This window comes from Anarhichas minor, unplaced genomic scaffold (assembly GCF_050575085.1).
Source record: "Anarhichas minor isolate MPS153535 unplaced genomic scaffold, ASM5057508v1 ptg000010l, whole genome shotgun sequence".
Lineage (NCBI taxonomy): Eukaryota > Metazoa > Chordata > Actinopteri > Perciformes > Anarhichadidae > Anarhichas > Anarhichas minor.
In genome coordinates this window covers 7,371,479-7,384,773 of record NW_027466456.1, presented here as the reverse complement: position 1 = coordinate 7,384,773, position 13,295 = coordinate 7,371,479, and the positions used below count along the sequence as shown (strand labels likewise).

At 42.7% G+C, this 13,295-nt stretch overlaps 1 protein-coding gene across 1 annotated transcript in view; it reads right to left on the bottom strand.

Annotated features, from left to right (window-relative positions):
• xpr1a (xenotropic and polytropic retrovirus receptor 1a) overlaps window positions 1–13,295 on the bottom strand; it is a 63,898-nt gene that overhangs the window by 47,617 nt on the left and 2,986 nt on the right. The window contains exon 2 of the mRNA XM_076087927.1: window positions 9,876–9,927. Within this exon, the coding sequence (XP_075944042.1) occupies window positions 9,876–9,927 (52 nt within the window). The remainder of the gene's footprint in view (window positions 1–9,875; window positions 9,928–13,295) is intronic.

The following is a 13,295-nucleotide window of genomic DNA, read 5'->3' as shown; positions in this document are numbered from 1 at the left end:
GAAAATATGATCCAGGTAAAAATGCTGAAGTTACCCTCTAATGTACCTTCCACTTAACCAACTCCCTGTTTTTGGCACTCTTGTGGCTGCCACCAAGTGGCAGGACAGTTTTTGAACACTCTTGAGCATCAGGAGGTAGATTCACCATATTTCCAATCTCACACGCTGTTAATAATTCAACATTCAATATAAAGACAGACAGGCTGTCCGGGAGGGAACAATAGATGTGAATTATTGATATATCTCTCTCTCTCTCTCTCCTCCTGTCTCGGGATTAGAAGAAGTTGATATAGTGTAAATAAGAGGAGAAATTATATTTGGACCAATATTTTTCTGACCCCTAAGGAACAACCCCCCGACCGCAAATGTATTAAACTGAAATTACGACGAGTTATTGCTGCCATCTTTGGAAAGCACTTAAAATGATGTGCTTTGAATCCAAATGTATTGAAATGAAAGAGCTTTAGCCAGGCTCTCATGTCTTTCTGCCCCCAGTTAGTTTTCTTTCCACACATCTTTCATGTGTAATAGTAACGTTTGGGGAAGGAGGCTCCCCAAGGCTTTAGCTTCCTTTACTCCAATTACCACCAATGTCACCTCTCCATTTTCTCTCATGCTTCCTCTCTCATTGTATCCGTCATTCTCAGCCCTCAATTCCCTTCTTGTCTGCCTGTCCACTTCTTTGTCTTTCTCCGAGTGTGTCTCTCAGATTTTGACCGTGGGCAAAACAGCAGAGGATGAAATATAGTGAGACCACAGCAAACACAAATACAGTACAAAGGCCAATTCTGTAACCCACCATCCACATCATGCACACTGCAGCCGACCCCCCCAAGGGGACAAGACGAAATTCAAAAAGTATTTGCCGCCCGAGACATTTTTCCATCAAATATCAGCTCTGAAATAGATCCCTTTGCTGCCAGGTGTAGTGCTGAAGCTTGTGATTGTGTTGACATTGAGCTGAGAGTCAATACGGCAATATAGAGATGAGGAGACGGTCTCACATGCGATTGGTACATTTCCACCAGGTTTTCGTGCCTCCGAGCCAATCTGAGCCATGGTTCTGGCCGTTTCTCCAGAGAGGCGATGCAGCACGCTGGCGCAGTGAAGGACACCGTGTCTTCTGCAATGCCCTACCCACGAACACATACAGTACAAACCCACCCACATACAACCACCATGTATCACCAATACATGCAAATATCCATTAATAAATGCTCTCACATCCTTAATAAATATGTAATTTGACTTATATAAATAACACAAAAAACACCTTCGTCCTAGTGCAGAGAATTAATTTAGACATGAGAATTAAAAATCTCACATCAGAAAGTGACACACTGAAAGCTTTTGTAAAGCAATGAAGGGTTTTTATCATTTCCTCGTACCATTTATACAAAAATGAAGGATTGCAGCAATGCGGGCAATGTGTACTGATTTCATTGGTTACACTCTAATTGCAGTGCCAAAAAAAAACCTCAGAAATAAATCAGCATATGGCCTCGCTGTCATCACCTATAGCTCACAATCACACCCACACCCCCTGTAGCACACAGCTCCTTATGTGCCTGCGTGTGTGCCTAGTTTGTGAGCATCTCTCTACATGCATGCATACGTGTGGGTGTCTCCACTACTACTGTCAGTTGTAGTGCAGCAGAGAGCGGCAGTGTGAGAAGACAAAAGCATCTAAACAGACACAGCAGAGACAAGGTCACATGGCTGTATTCTTCGCTCTATCCTTTCATCATCACCTCCCGGCTCTGTATTGTTACTCACACTGCTTCAGTCTTTGACTACAGGACAGATAAGAGCGCACGTGACATCCAAAGCTGCACATTTCAATTTACTGCTCAGGTTACTGATTTTCTTCAATTTCAGCCAAACAACGCAGTCGATACAGAAGACTATTAAAATTGAACCATCAAAGCAGCCTTGTGTGAATCCCTGCTAGATAAACGCCATGCGGTCAGCTATGACTGACTGGTTACACTCGGCTGAGTCTGGCTGATCTGCTGGCAAACAGCAGAAGCTGTTGATTAGGGCTCTCATGGACGATTAAAAACAATAACTTGCCTCATTACAGAGGTTAGATTTAGGTTTGGAAGCCCTGATAAAGCTAAACAAATACGCCAAACCCTTGAGACCTATAGACAGCTGATTTCTAATCAACATGAGCCAGATCGTATTACATCCACATGCCTCACATGCTTGAAATCTCTGCTGGTGCTCTATGTATGTGATCTCCCACTTGTGCACCTGGCAAACAGCCAGCGCATATGATTTATGTTTGTTTAATCTTTACCCGATTGCATTCTCATTGAACTAAAGGTGTGGCGTCTGAGAAGAACTATATAATGTGCATCTTAAGCAGAAGTGCAAAGCTTCTGTCCATCTTTGAAGATGTAGAGATCACAGCCAGTTATGTTAATCCTCATTCAAGTGGCAGCATGTTCAGGCCTGGGGATCAGGAGATCATTGCCATGACCAGAACAGATGTGCACACTCCCGTAAATAGTCACACATGCAGGCACAGAGACGGAGGCACAGTAATGACAAGTTATTGACTAGAGGATCCATAACCCTGAAAAGGCCCTCATCACTAAATTAGAGAGCTGAGGGGGCTCCATGATTACCTCGACTCCTCTGAGCACCTTTTACCTCTCCCTGAACCATCCCCTCCCAAAAACACATCATCGTTTTTCATATATTTGCACCACCGCCCCTACTTCCTCTGCCCTCTTTTCTCTACACCTCGAACCCCTTCACCCCATTTTGCCAACACCCATTTGCACCAGTGGAAATCTGATCCTCCCACACTCAAGACTGTAAAATGCCCCAAATCTAAAAATACCGTCCGTGCTGGAGCCACATCCTCATCTGAACTCCTCACCCTTTTTTACACCACAACAGTTGCAATCCAGACCCATCGTCCTCTAAACCAACCCATACGTTTCCCTCTCTCCCCCTCTCCTCTGCCTCTTTCCTCTCCTTCATTCAGGCGAGATCTAATTCACCGATGAATAATGGATGGATGAACGGATGGATAGACTTTCATCTATCAAGGTTCTCTTTCTCTGTCTGTCTTTCTCTTGCGGGATGGCTGTAGTGCTAATGCAGGGCAACATGCATTGGAGATGAGCCCAGGGACCTCCCACTCAGTCTGTCTGTCTGTCTGCTGCCTGAAGGATCTCTAGCTCTCCGTTTCTATCCGTTTCTGATCCACACTGGTCATCGGCAATCCCATTCAATCTATTTAACATTGTTTTCAAACCTTTTTCTTTTACTTTTTTTCCCACAATCATCATGTCAAACATAAAAGCCAAGAATGCTGGCCATCTTTATTCATCGCCGTCTTCATCCAATTAACTGTCACCTTTTCAATCGTTCATTACTTCAGTTCGATTAGACCCTGACCTTGGGATAGCGATCCCAGGTTTGTATTGACCCTGACCCCCCTGCTTCCCTCCCCTCTAATACCCTTAGAAGCCTCATCAAAGGACCGATCTCACAATCCACCTCCCCTCCTTTACTGCTCTGTAGGATCGAGGCTGCTTAAATCACTCTGGAAGCTAAACCTGCTAAACCCCATTCTGTACGTTTGATTACGGATGTAGGCCTAACTGCTCAAGAAATGTCCTGTTTGAATGGCAATTAGGTGTATAATTTAGAAAAGATCTTGCCATGGCAGTCTATTGTGGACTCATAATCTCCACTGGATGAAGAGTCTCAGACGTCTTCACCTCTCCTGGAAATATTGAAGTAATGGAGCAGAGAAACAGGCTCTAAAAAAACACCCTCATATACTTTTTATAGACAATAGATAAGGTTTTGTCCTCTAACAGATCTCACTCATTTTGGGTCATTAGGTCCTTCCTACTCCTATAGCTGTCGTGTTTCAGTGTTGCTCCACTTTATTTAGTTTGGCTTTGATTTTCTCTGTGTCTACCTTCTAGGTGGATCCACGATTTAGGACCAAAAAAATAAACCAACCCCCACCAAAAACCCACAATTAGCGCTTGGAAGCAAGCAAAAGCAGCAGCTTGTCAAAGAGCCGATCAATAATGCAGGCTGGTGGGAGACCCTGGCTGCCACACTGCTGTCCTGCTGAACCCTCCTGCATGTCTACCTGTCTGTCTGCCTTTCAATCCGTCTCACTTCCGTCCATTGCTTCTCTCACCTTCTGAGTGCCTGCCTGACCTCCTGCCATGCTGCCAGCATCTGCCTGTCTTTTTTTTAACCACACACGCAGAGTTGTATGTGTTTCTCAGCCGGGCTGCCTGTTATGCATGTGTCCCTTAGCTGCTCTGGCTGGGGGGGGGGGGGGGGACTCTACGCATGTATTCATTTTCATTTATCCCTCTACTATATAGATGCATCCAGGGTTTTCCATAATTGATACAGCATTCTAGTATTTATCATTGTTTATCACTTGTATACTTGATGAGCAATAACAAAGAAATCACAAAGGCAATAAACTGATCCAGTGGTTTAGACCAAGGCAAGGTAAACAGCATTGTTTAGAAAATAAAAAAGGGAAATAAACTGATATTTTTCCAAGAATGCTTGAATAAAAAAAAAAGAATTTTAAACATGCCAAATCGAGAAAATGACAGAAATCAGAATGCCAGTCCACACAGGACAAACTGGATCAACCACAGTAATAACAACAGCTGCTGTTCCATCAAATACACCAGCAGAATAATAATCAGCACTGTATTACACAGGCTAGCAGGCTTCAACTAACCTCTTACTACGTCCGTCAACAGCAGACAAAATAGCGGACGAGCAAGCGGCATGGGACAACAATTGAAAATAGCAGAATAAGTGCTGGTTGAAAGGTGTAGTTGAGGTGATTGGTAGCTGTGATTCATGTTGCTGCTTTCATTAAGCAGATTAGGTACGATGGCTCACAAACAGACACAAAAATATTCATTTGGAAGTGGTAAGAGGGGTATTTGCAGAGCTAAAAAAAAAAAAAGGTGCAACAGCGAGCAGGTTTACTGTTCTGGTTATTATCCAGTAATCAAAGCCACGAAGAGCCAAACGAGAGGGAGACGATGTTGTCCAAAAGGAAGCGTGGGAGCAAAAGCCTCGGAAGCTGCGTAGCAGAGACCAGGCAGTGATGGTGCAGGTGTCTGGGATGGACAAAATAACATCTGTCTGTGTAGGTGTCTTGTCTGACTCAATGGGAAACATTAATTTCATCCAACCATACATCCATCTAGCTTTATGGAGAGGTACGATTTATATTCAGTTTTATTTTATTCCACTTTTATCTCATCACATAACTGCAAAGTTGAAGTGGTGGTTTCATGATGCTCTTTGAAGAAATGACTGGCTCGGTTCCCTCTCCCCACTCCCAGCTACCCTGGACCACTTAAACACAAACACGGTCTGGCAAGGCCCCAAGCCAGACACACCACTGTGTGTTTAAGCACACCGACTATCTGTACCAATGTGACGTCTGCATGCCCAATAGCCCCATAGCACAGAAACAAACCTGCACACATGCACATGCATACAGACATGCAAACGTATGCGCACTGATTCCAAAACATCACTATCAGCAGTTTCATGTGCAGCAAAATACAGGCACCATATATGCATTTATGTATTTTCATTTCAGTGTGCAGTATAATGGGATTGTCAGTCTCTGAGCTGAATGTGACATGGCTGGGATAATGGCTAGTGACAGAACACATTCTGAGATCAAGGACGCTGCATCAACTTAAACATGTTTAAACATCATACAAGGTTAAAGGTTTGAGTGTTCGTTAACATTCTTATCTTGTTCTTTAAAAGGGTTAGGTTAGGACTCCTTAAATAAAAGTGGACGTCTTATTTCAACACAATAACTGATAAGGTTAAGAAAAAAAATATTGGAGGCTACGTAAACTTCTTGGTGAATCACATTTCTATCACTACTATCCTACTATCACATTTATTTTTGATGGAAATTGTACAGCAATTCATCGCCACACAAAGCACACGTCCTATTTACAGCTCACTGCTTTTACGCTGTTATTGATTTGACTGCATGAAACATGAAAAGCCTTAAAGGGGAAAGGCAACTGACAGCAAAGCCACAAGTCAGTAGGGACAATAAGGTGGACATTTCCTTAAGGACCTTTACCGTGCAAGATAGAAAAGGAAATTATATGAGATGGATAAGAAATATCCATTCATTATATGTTGTTGTTTTTTTGTCCGATTCATTCATCCCTGACATCTAAGCCTTGTGATTCAGAGAAAAAAATCTATTCTCTGTCCCCTGAGCTGTAAGCCAATAACGTAGCACCCCATTCTCCTCCTCGGACACAGTGTCTGTGTGTGTGTGTGTGTGTGTTTATGGTACTACACAGGAGCCCCACCCTTACTCCCAGTGCCATCACTGCCACCTCCCCACAGCTCCCCCTTACTCCCACCCAGTACAGATACCATCACAGTAGAAGACCGGCCATTTACAGAGTAGCAGAATGAAGGACACAATGAATGAATGACTGAGACCAGCACTGAATGACTTGCAGTGTGAAACCACCTCCCCCTCCCAGCGGGATTAGAAAAATGCTTCAATACAAATATAAGCACGTATGGCATGTGGCGCATGCAAACATCGCTGGAAAGAATGACACAAACACACCGATATTACCGTTAAAGCTGTGTGTGTATTATCTGGGGCCATTGTTCTCAGATTGCTGTAATAATCAGAAGACTAATTGAATTAAATTGTGGCAGAACTCATTCTAATGGTTGGGACACGGGGAACCAGAGATCCAACCAGCTGTTCTCTCTGTTGTCTTCCTGCGGCTCTCCACAATACAGGGACAGGAGTGTTTTAATTCACAATTACATAAGGACCAATGGAGTGGAGGGAATAAGAACAAAGGATCTTAACGAGGGGTGAAGGGTCATATGCAGCAGCAGAGGCACCATAATGTGCATGGGTTTTTGTGTCGGTTTGCAACAAGCTCTCTTAATTACTGTACATTCATCGTGTTGAAGCTGAATGATTCATTAGACTAAAAATGGTGCTGAAAGAAGTGCACTTCATGTGGTATGTTCCCACAGAGGCTCTGTGTGGTGGGTGGTGCTAATGTATGTAATGTCTGTTTAAACAAAAGCCCAGCTAGCACTGCAACACATAACACCACATGAGAGACAATATGCTTTCATAGAAAGATCAAACCATGAACATTGCACATATTTATTAATGTTGTTGGCCATGTGTGGTGACAGTCTCACAATCTGACAACAACACGAATGCAGAGGCCTTGACAGAGGCTTTGAAGTGCTGCCTGTTCAGTGTTGTGTCTATCTACTACACAGCTCTATCGGTTACTGCAGGGTGTTCAGCAAGAGAGCCGAGTGGGTGAGCAAGCAGTTATAACCCAGTAAACGGTCTCCCTGAGGCAAGGGAAACACCTTCTGAATAACAAAAATCCTTCTTTTTGTAATGACTGAGGAAGGAGGGAGAGAGGGAGAGAGGGAGAATCAAACCTGCATATTTAGTCTTCCACTCAGGAAGCAGATTTAATAAAATAATCAAGGTTGAAAATTAGGATTAAGATGTACACAATGGATATCACTATGTGCATTGGTGACATAAAACTTAAAGATTATTTCATTTGATAAAAAAACACAATTTAGGAGAATTTATTAATGACTGTTTTGGTTTCTTGAGCTGCAAAACAATCCGGAGCTGAATTGTGAGGATTTGCTGCTTTCTAGCCATCTTATGTGATGGTAAAATTAATATATTTATGTTTTGGACTGTTAGTTGGACAAAAATGCAACACAAAGCCATCACCTTGGATTTGAGGATATGTGTTTCAAATGAATGAATTGAGAAAATAATTGGCAGATGAAATGAAAAATGACAATAATTGTTAGTTGCTCTACTGGTTTCTAATCTGCATGACAAACAACACAGAAAAGACAAATAAATATTTTATATAATATAAGTAGCTCAGGATATGTGTCCATATGATATATGGTGACATGTCCTTGAGCAATACCATAAACACAAATGTGCTCCTGATGCTCCAGTGTTTAACAGCTGCCATCAATGTACAAGTGTTTGTGTGAATAATAGGCAAACTGTTATGCGCTTTGTCCACTAAAGTCAAGAAAGAAACCGCAATATAAGTGCAATTTCGTTCTGCCCCAGTTTAAATTCAATCAGATTTGACAGATTGGGTCTAGTGGAGTGTGGAAAGAAAGTGCTGCAGTAAGCTTGAAATTTATAACACCTGCTAATCTTATTTCTCTTATGAAAAGTCAACAAAATATCAGCGACAGGAGAGAGTAGACAGGGCTCAATAACACTGTTTGTCTGCTTCGACCGCTGTTTTCATTACAGCCTCTCGCTGTCCCATAAATACACGAAAAGGGAGAGACAACTGTCTGAAACATTCAAAGAAGTCTTCTCTCCTATAAAACATATGACATTGCTGATACACCTTCTTCTGCACTTGCCTGCTTCAGTGTTTTGATTTGTGAAAGAAATACAGAAAAGAACACAAATCAAAATCATTTAGTGGGGACTGTTGAAACCTCACAACGACACCAGATGAATGACACGGAAGGATTTTCTATACTGATTGATTGATCCCGTCACCATTCATAGGAAGACCATATCTATCTTGTGACAAAGCAGAGCAGAGCAGTGACCCATGGGTACAACTCAGACCTGAGACAGGAAACGATTTATCATCCACGCCATCTCTTCTAGCATGGCTAACAGCCTCTGGAGACGGCTCTCAAAGGAGAGACACCCAACAACACATGTTCAACAGTAGTGTTAAATGTTAGGAGCAAGCAATACCTATAGAAACAGTATAATATACGCACAAAGCCAAAGAGTTTAATACCCTTAAAACACATTTCATAGAATTTTTTTCTTCTTTCACACCTACTACTGTTAAAAATAAAGTCGACAAATGTCTGTCTTTCTGCCTAAAGCTGACTCACACACACGCACACACACAGCGCTGTCATCCACACCCTGTGACTGTGTGTTACATTGCTTGTTGATCATGGATGGAGTCATATCATAGTCCCATCCATACCGAGACCGTTCATCTGGAACTGAGCTCTGTGAGTCGCAGGTCTGTGACACCGAACAATCTATCACTACACAGACAAACGCACAAGTTTAGCGCACAATTGCTTATGCCATCACAGTACAGACACGCAAGCACGGTAGAGGTCAGTTTTGTGCAGCCAGATTTCAGAACAAGCCCATTTTTTTTCCCCAGACACACGTGTAAAGTAGGCCGTGTCTTGAGCCTGCAACTAAAGACAGTTGTTTACCTCCACAAACTGGTATCTAAAATAGTTTACATTCTTTCCCTCCACACACATCATGTGCAGTCTAAAGCCAGAGATTAATTATAGCCAATGGCCTTTCTTATCTTTGCTGTGTTGAGTAGCAACACTCAGCACTGCCGGCCATTGAACTCCAACTCTGGTCTGCCACGTTGACTACAGGTACACTGTTGTTTTAACCCACTGAGAGTTACTGAAGACTATTTAAGAAAACAAAACTTTTAACTTTGATTTACGGCATGTTTTTTTTCTTATGCAAGTTCAAAAGCTAAGATAGTAAGCTGGAAGGCAATGATTTGGTAATTGCCGTTGGTCTGGTTGAGTCGTTGCCTACGGAGTGAGTGGCAGCATGTTAGCGATGATTTCCACCTATTTTTAGCAGACGGAGGGCTGTTATTCTGGGGATGCCCAAACAGGCCCCAGGCAGAGTACAGTGCTTACAGAAGTGTGTGACTGTGTGTGTGTGTGTGTGTGTGTGTGTGTGTGTGTGTGTGTGTGTGTGTGTCTGTCTGTGTTTGTTTGTTTATGCAAACAGGGGGTCTCCTTACCTTCTATGGACGGGGCTTGGTCCTGGGCAGCATACAGCATGTCCTTGAAAGCCTGATGAGGAAAGCAGGAAAAAAAATGACGACACAAAAAACAGGTTGTACACATATGTACTTTTGCCAGGATGTTTAAGTATATGACAAGTCATTAGAGTCCATATAATCCATAGATACAGAGGATGTATCTATGGATTCTGTAATCTTGATGTATGGAGTAACTGTGGGGTCATTTAAAAGATTAGAGTCTGTTCCAGATCAAATAAAATGTATTCACAGTACACCAGTACAAGTAAGAAAGGATTACAGTAGACCATGCATTACACAATTATTAGCACCATCTGCTTTTAGAGTAGCATTTAAACCATCTAAAGCCATTTTAGAGCCATTAACTAAACTCTTGTTCTCCATATGGGGAGATTACTGCAACTGCCACACAGCTGTTAACATAACGAACAAGGGACAAACTCTGGAATTTTAATGAACTCATTTAATGCAAGTTACACTAGGTACACATTTATTTCTACACTTGCATTAGCTCAAAGAACTGGGAACGTTTAGGCCCAACTGTACCATATTTTGATTGCTGTAAATAAATAATGATCCACATGCAGTAGAGTATATTAACTAGCTTGGGATGAGTTTAGAATGAGAGTGCTGCTGTGTTATTGCTGTGATTTAGTTGATCTAAAACAGTGAAACGGGAAGGGAGACGGCCTGACTCCACAAGACTTTACAAAATTAACAATGATAACGTAAATTACAGATGAAATAAAATAGTTCTTTGACACGTTCAGAGATCGACACTTTCTAATTAAAAGTGCAGATTGGGAACATAGAGAGAGACAGGCAGACAGACCGACTGACAGAAACAAGGGAGAGAGACAGACATCATATGAGGTTGTTTCTCTGAACTAAGATTGATCGCAAAGATAATGAAAACTGACAGATAATTACACGCTGGCTCATCTGAACATATCAGTGAAGACTCAAACTGAATCGTGCTTCCTGACTAAACTGCCGCTGCCGAAATAGAAAAACAATCCCATTAAACTTTATAAATTACATTTTTACTAAGAACTAGTAGTGTTAAGCATACTGTAAGTAAATAAAATGTGCAAATATGACGAGCAGTTGAAGGAGAAAAATGTTCCTGACAGATTGTATGTTTGATCCACTTATCATATCTAACCACTCTCTGTGTCCAGGTTTCTATACAGCCGTCTGCTTTTGTACCATGCCAGTGAGAGAGCGGTGTGAATAATCCTGTGTGTGGGTGGGAGCCACTTAGAAACTGCTGTGCATTAGACAGCAACCTGGATTGTTGAAACTCAAATTCCTCTGTGAATTACCTGCACAATGAGACCGACACTGGAGTCTAATCCAAGAGGTACACGTGTCATTTGTCCCTAGCATGTTGTCTCTACCTTGTCGGATAAAGATCACAGAAGACCCACACACACACACACACACACACACACACACACACACACACACACACACACACACACACACACACACACACACACACACACACACACACACACACACACACACACACACACACACACACACACACACACACACACACACACACACACACACAATTGGAGCAGGGCCCGGGCCTGGCTAATCTCTGGTGAGCAAAAAAGGCCCTCCTGACTAATAGGTGGGAAATAAGACATTCAGATCCAGACAGGGAGGCATTGCCATGGTGATGGCAGTGATGAGAAAGGAGGGTGGGTGGGGGCTCTTTGGGGAACTGGGATAAACCTGTGGGCTTGGCAGTAATCAGTGGGGAAACCTGTAGACAATAACTAAGTCAAGCCTAATGGGGCCATCCGTTCGAATGGCCATGCATTAACGTGATGATGATCCATAATTACTAAACCAAACACGCGTGTAACACAAGTAGCACACTTATATGTCGGACTGAGGCTGCTGTCCATGGAGTTCAATCCATTCATAGCATTGACAAGTTGAGTGGACACTAAAGCTAAATATTTTGAGATGATCATGTGCTTCTCCAAGGTGCTTGAGATTGGTATCCCTGTGCTTGAGATGGACACACAGCACGCGTCATTAGTTTGAAGAGATCTCTGGCTCAATTAATGTCAATCGTGGATCAATTGAATCCCGGGCTCTGTCTCTGAGTGGATCCCTGCATGGAGAAACAGGAGCAGAGAGGGTAGGAGGAGTGGAGGGAGGGAGGGCAGCAGAGGGGCAGGTCTGGTCGGGGACCAGATGTCCTCCCAGTGGGGGAGGAACGACGAGGTGAGGATGGGAGGAAGGAGTGAGGTATAGAAAGGGGGGGTTCTCAGCAGTTGCCCCGCCATGCCTGTTGTACACATAATGTTGTTAAACATGCTGATAAATCACACAAAATACAGATGAGGAGAGGAATGCTCTATATTTTATGTACTATTTCCATTATTTCTGTCACAAATCAAAGCTTGCTGTGTACGTGCTGGTTAAGACATCTAAACTAAATCACTCCGATGAATTAGGGAAAGACGACGCTTAACCTTTGAACGAACAGCAATCACTCACTGAAATCGTGCAAGCACCTGCTTTTCGTCAACATAATGTCACTATACTGGTTTGAATTGTAAATGTGAGTGTCTGCATGCACCCTCCTCCTCTTCCACAAGTGATTAGACTGCAGAGGTAAATGCATAAGTGGCCTTGTTCTCTCGCCCACACACACACACACACACACACACCTGCATCTCTAATTCTCACTCTTTTTGTATGCCTCTAATGTTCAATACACATTAGTTTCATAATATAAATCTGAATACAGTTGCCACACCTAATTATTGTCTGCACACATCTTACGTCTTGCGTGAAAAAGCCTTGAGCATGTAGAGAAAATGACTGAAAAAGCAGACAGTAAACTCAGCTCATAAAAACTACTTCTTTTTTTTAATGTTTGCACTTAATAACTATTACGTTTAGAGGCAAACCCTCACATATCAACCTACATCCCCTGCCCTTTGTCAGAAGCACGACATGCACTCCTCCATACCAAACAGCTGTTTAGCATATAGGTTTATAACTACAATCCCACAGGATAAAGCGAGACACCTAATTACTCGATCACTCAATCGCCTTGTCAATGCCTCCATGTTGAAATGAAGTGCCTTACTAAACGAAGACTGTTATTGCTGGAACGGCCACTTTGCCGCATCCTTCTCATCTGCATAGAAACTGGCTGACCAATCTAAATAGACAGCGCACAGCTTTCCACACAATAGTGTGCTCTAAAAAAAAAGGAGGCGAGCGAAAACTGGGCAGCAGGTTAATTAACCCAACTAGCACACAAAGGAAAGAATGTCACTTCAAACCAGTCAATTTAGATGTGGGCGCGCCACAGATACAGCCAGCGTGGAAGGGTCTTATTTTACTGCATGGACGACGGGTAAA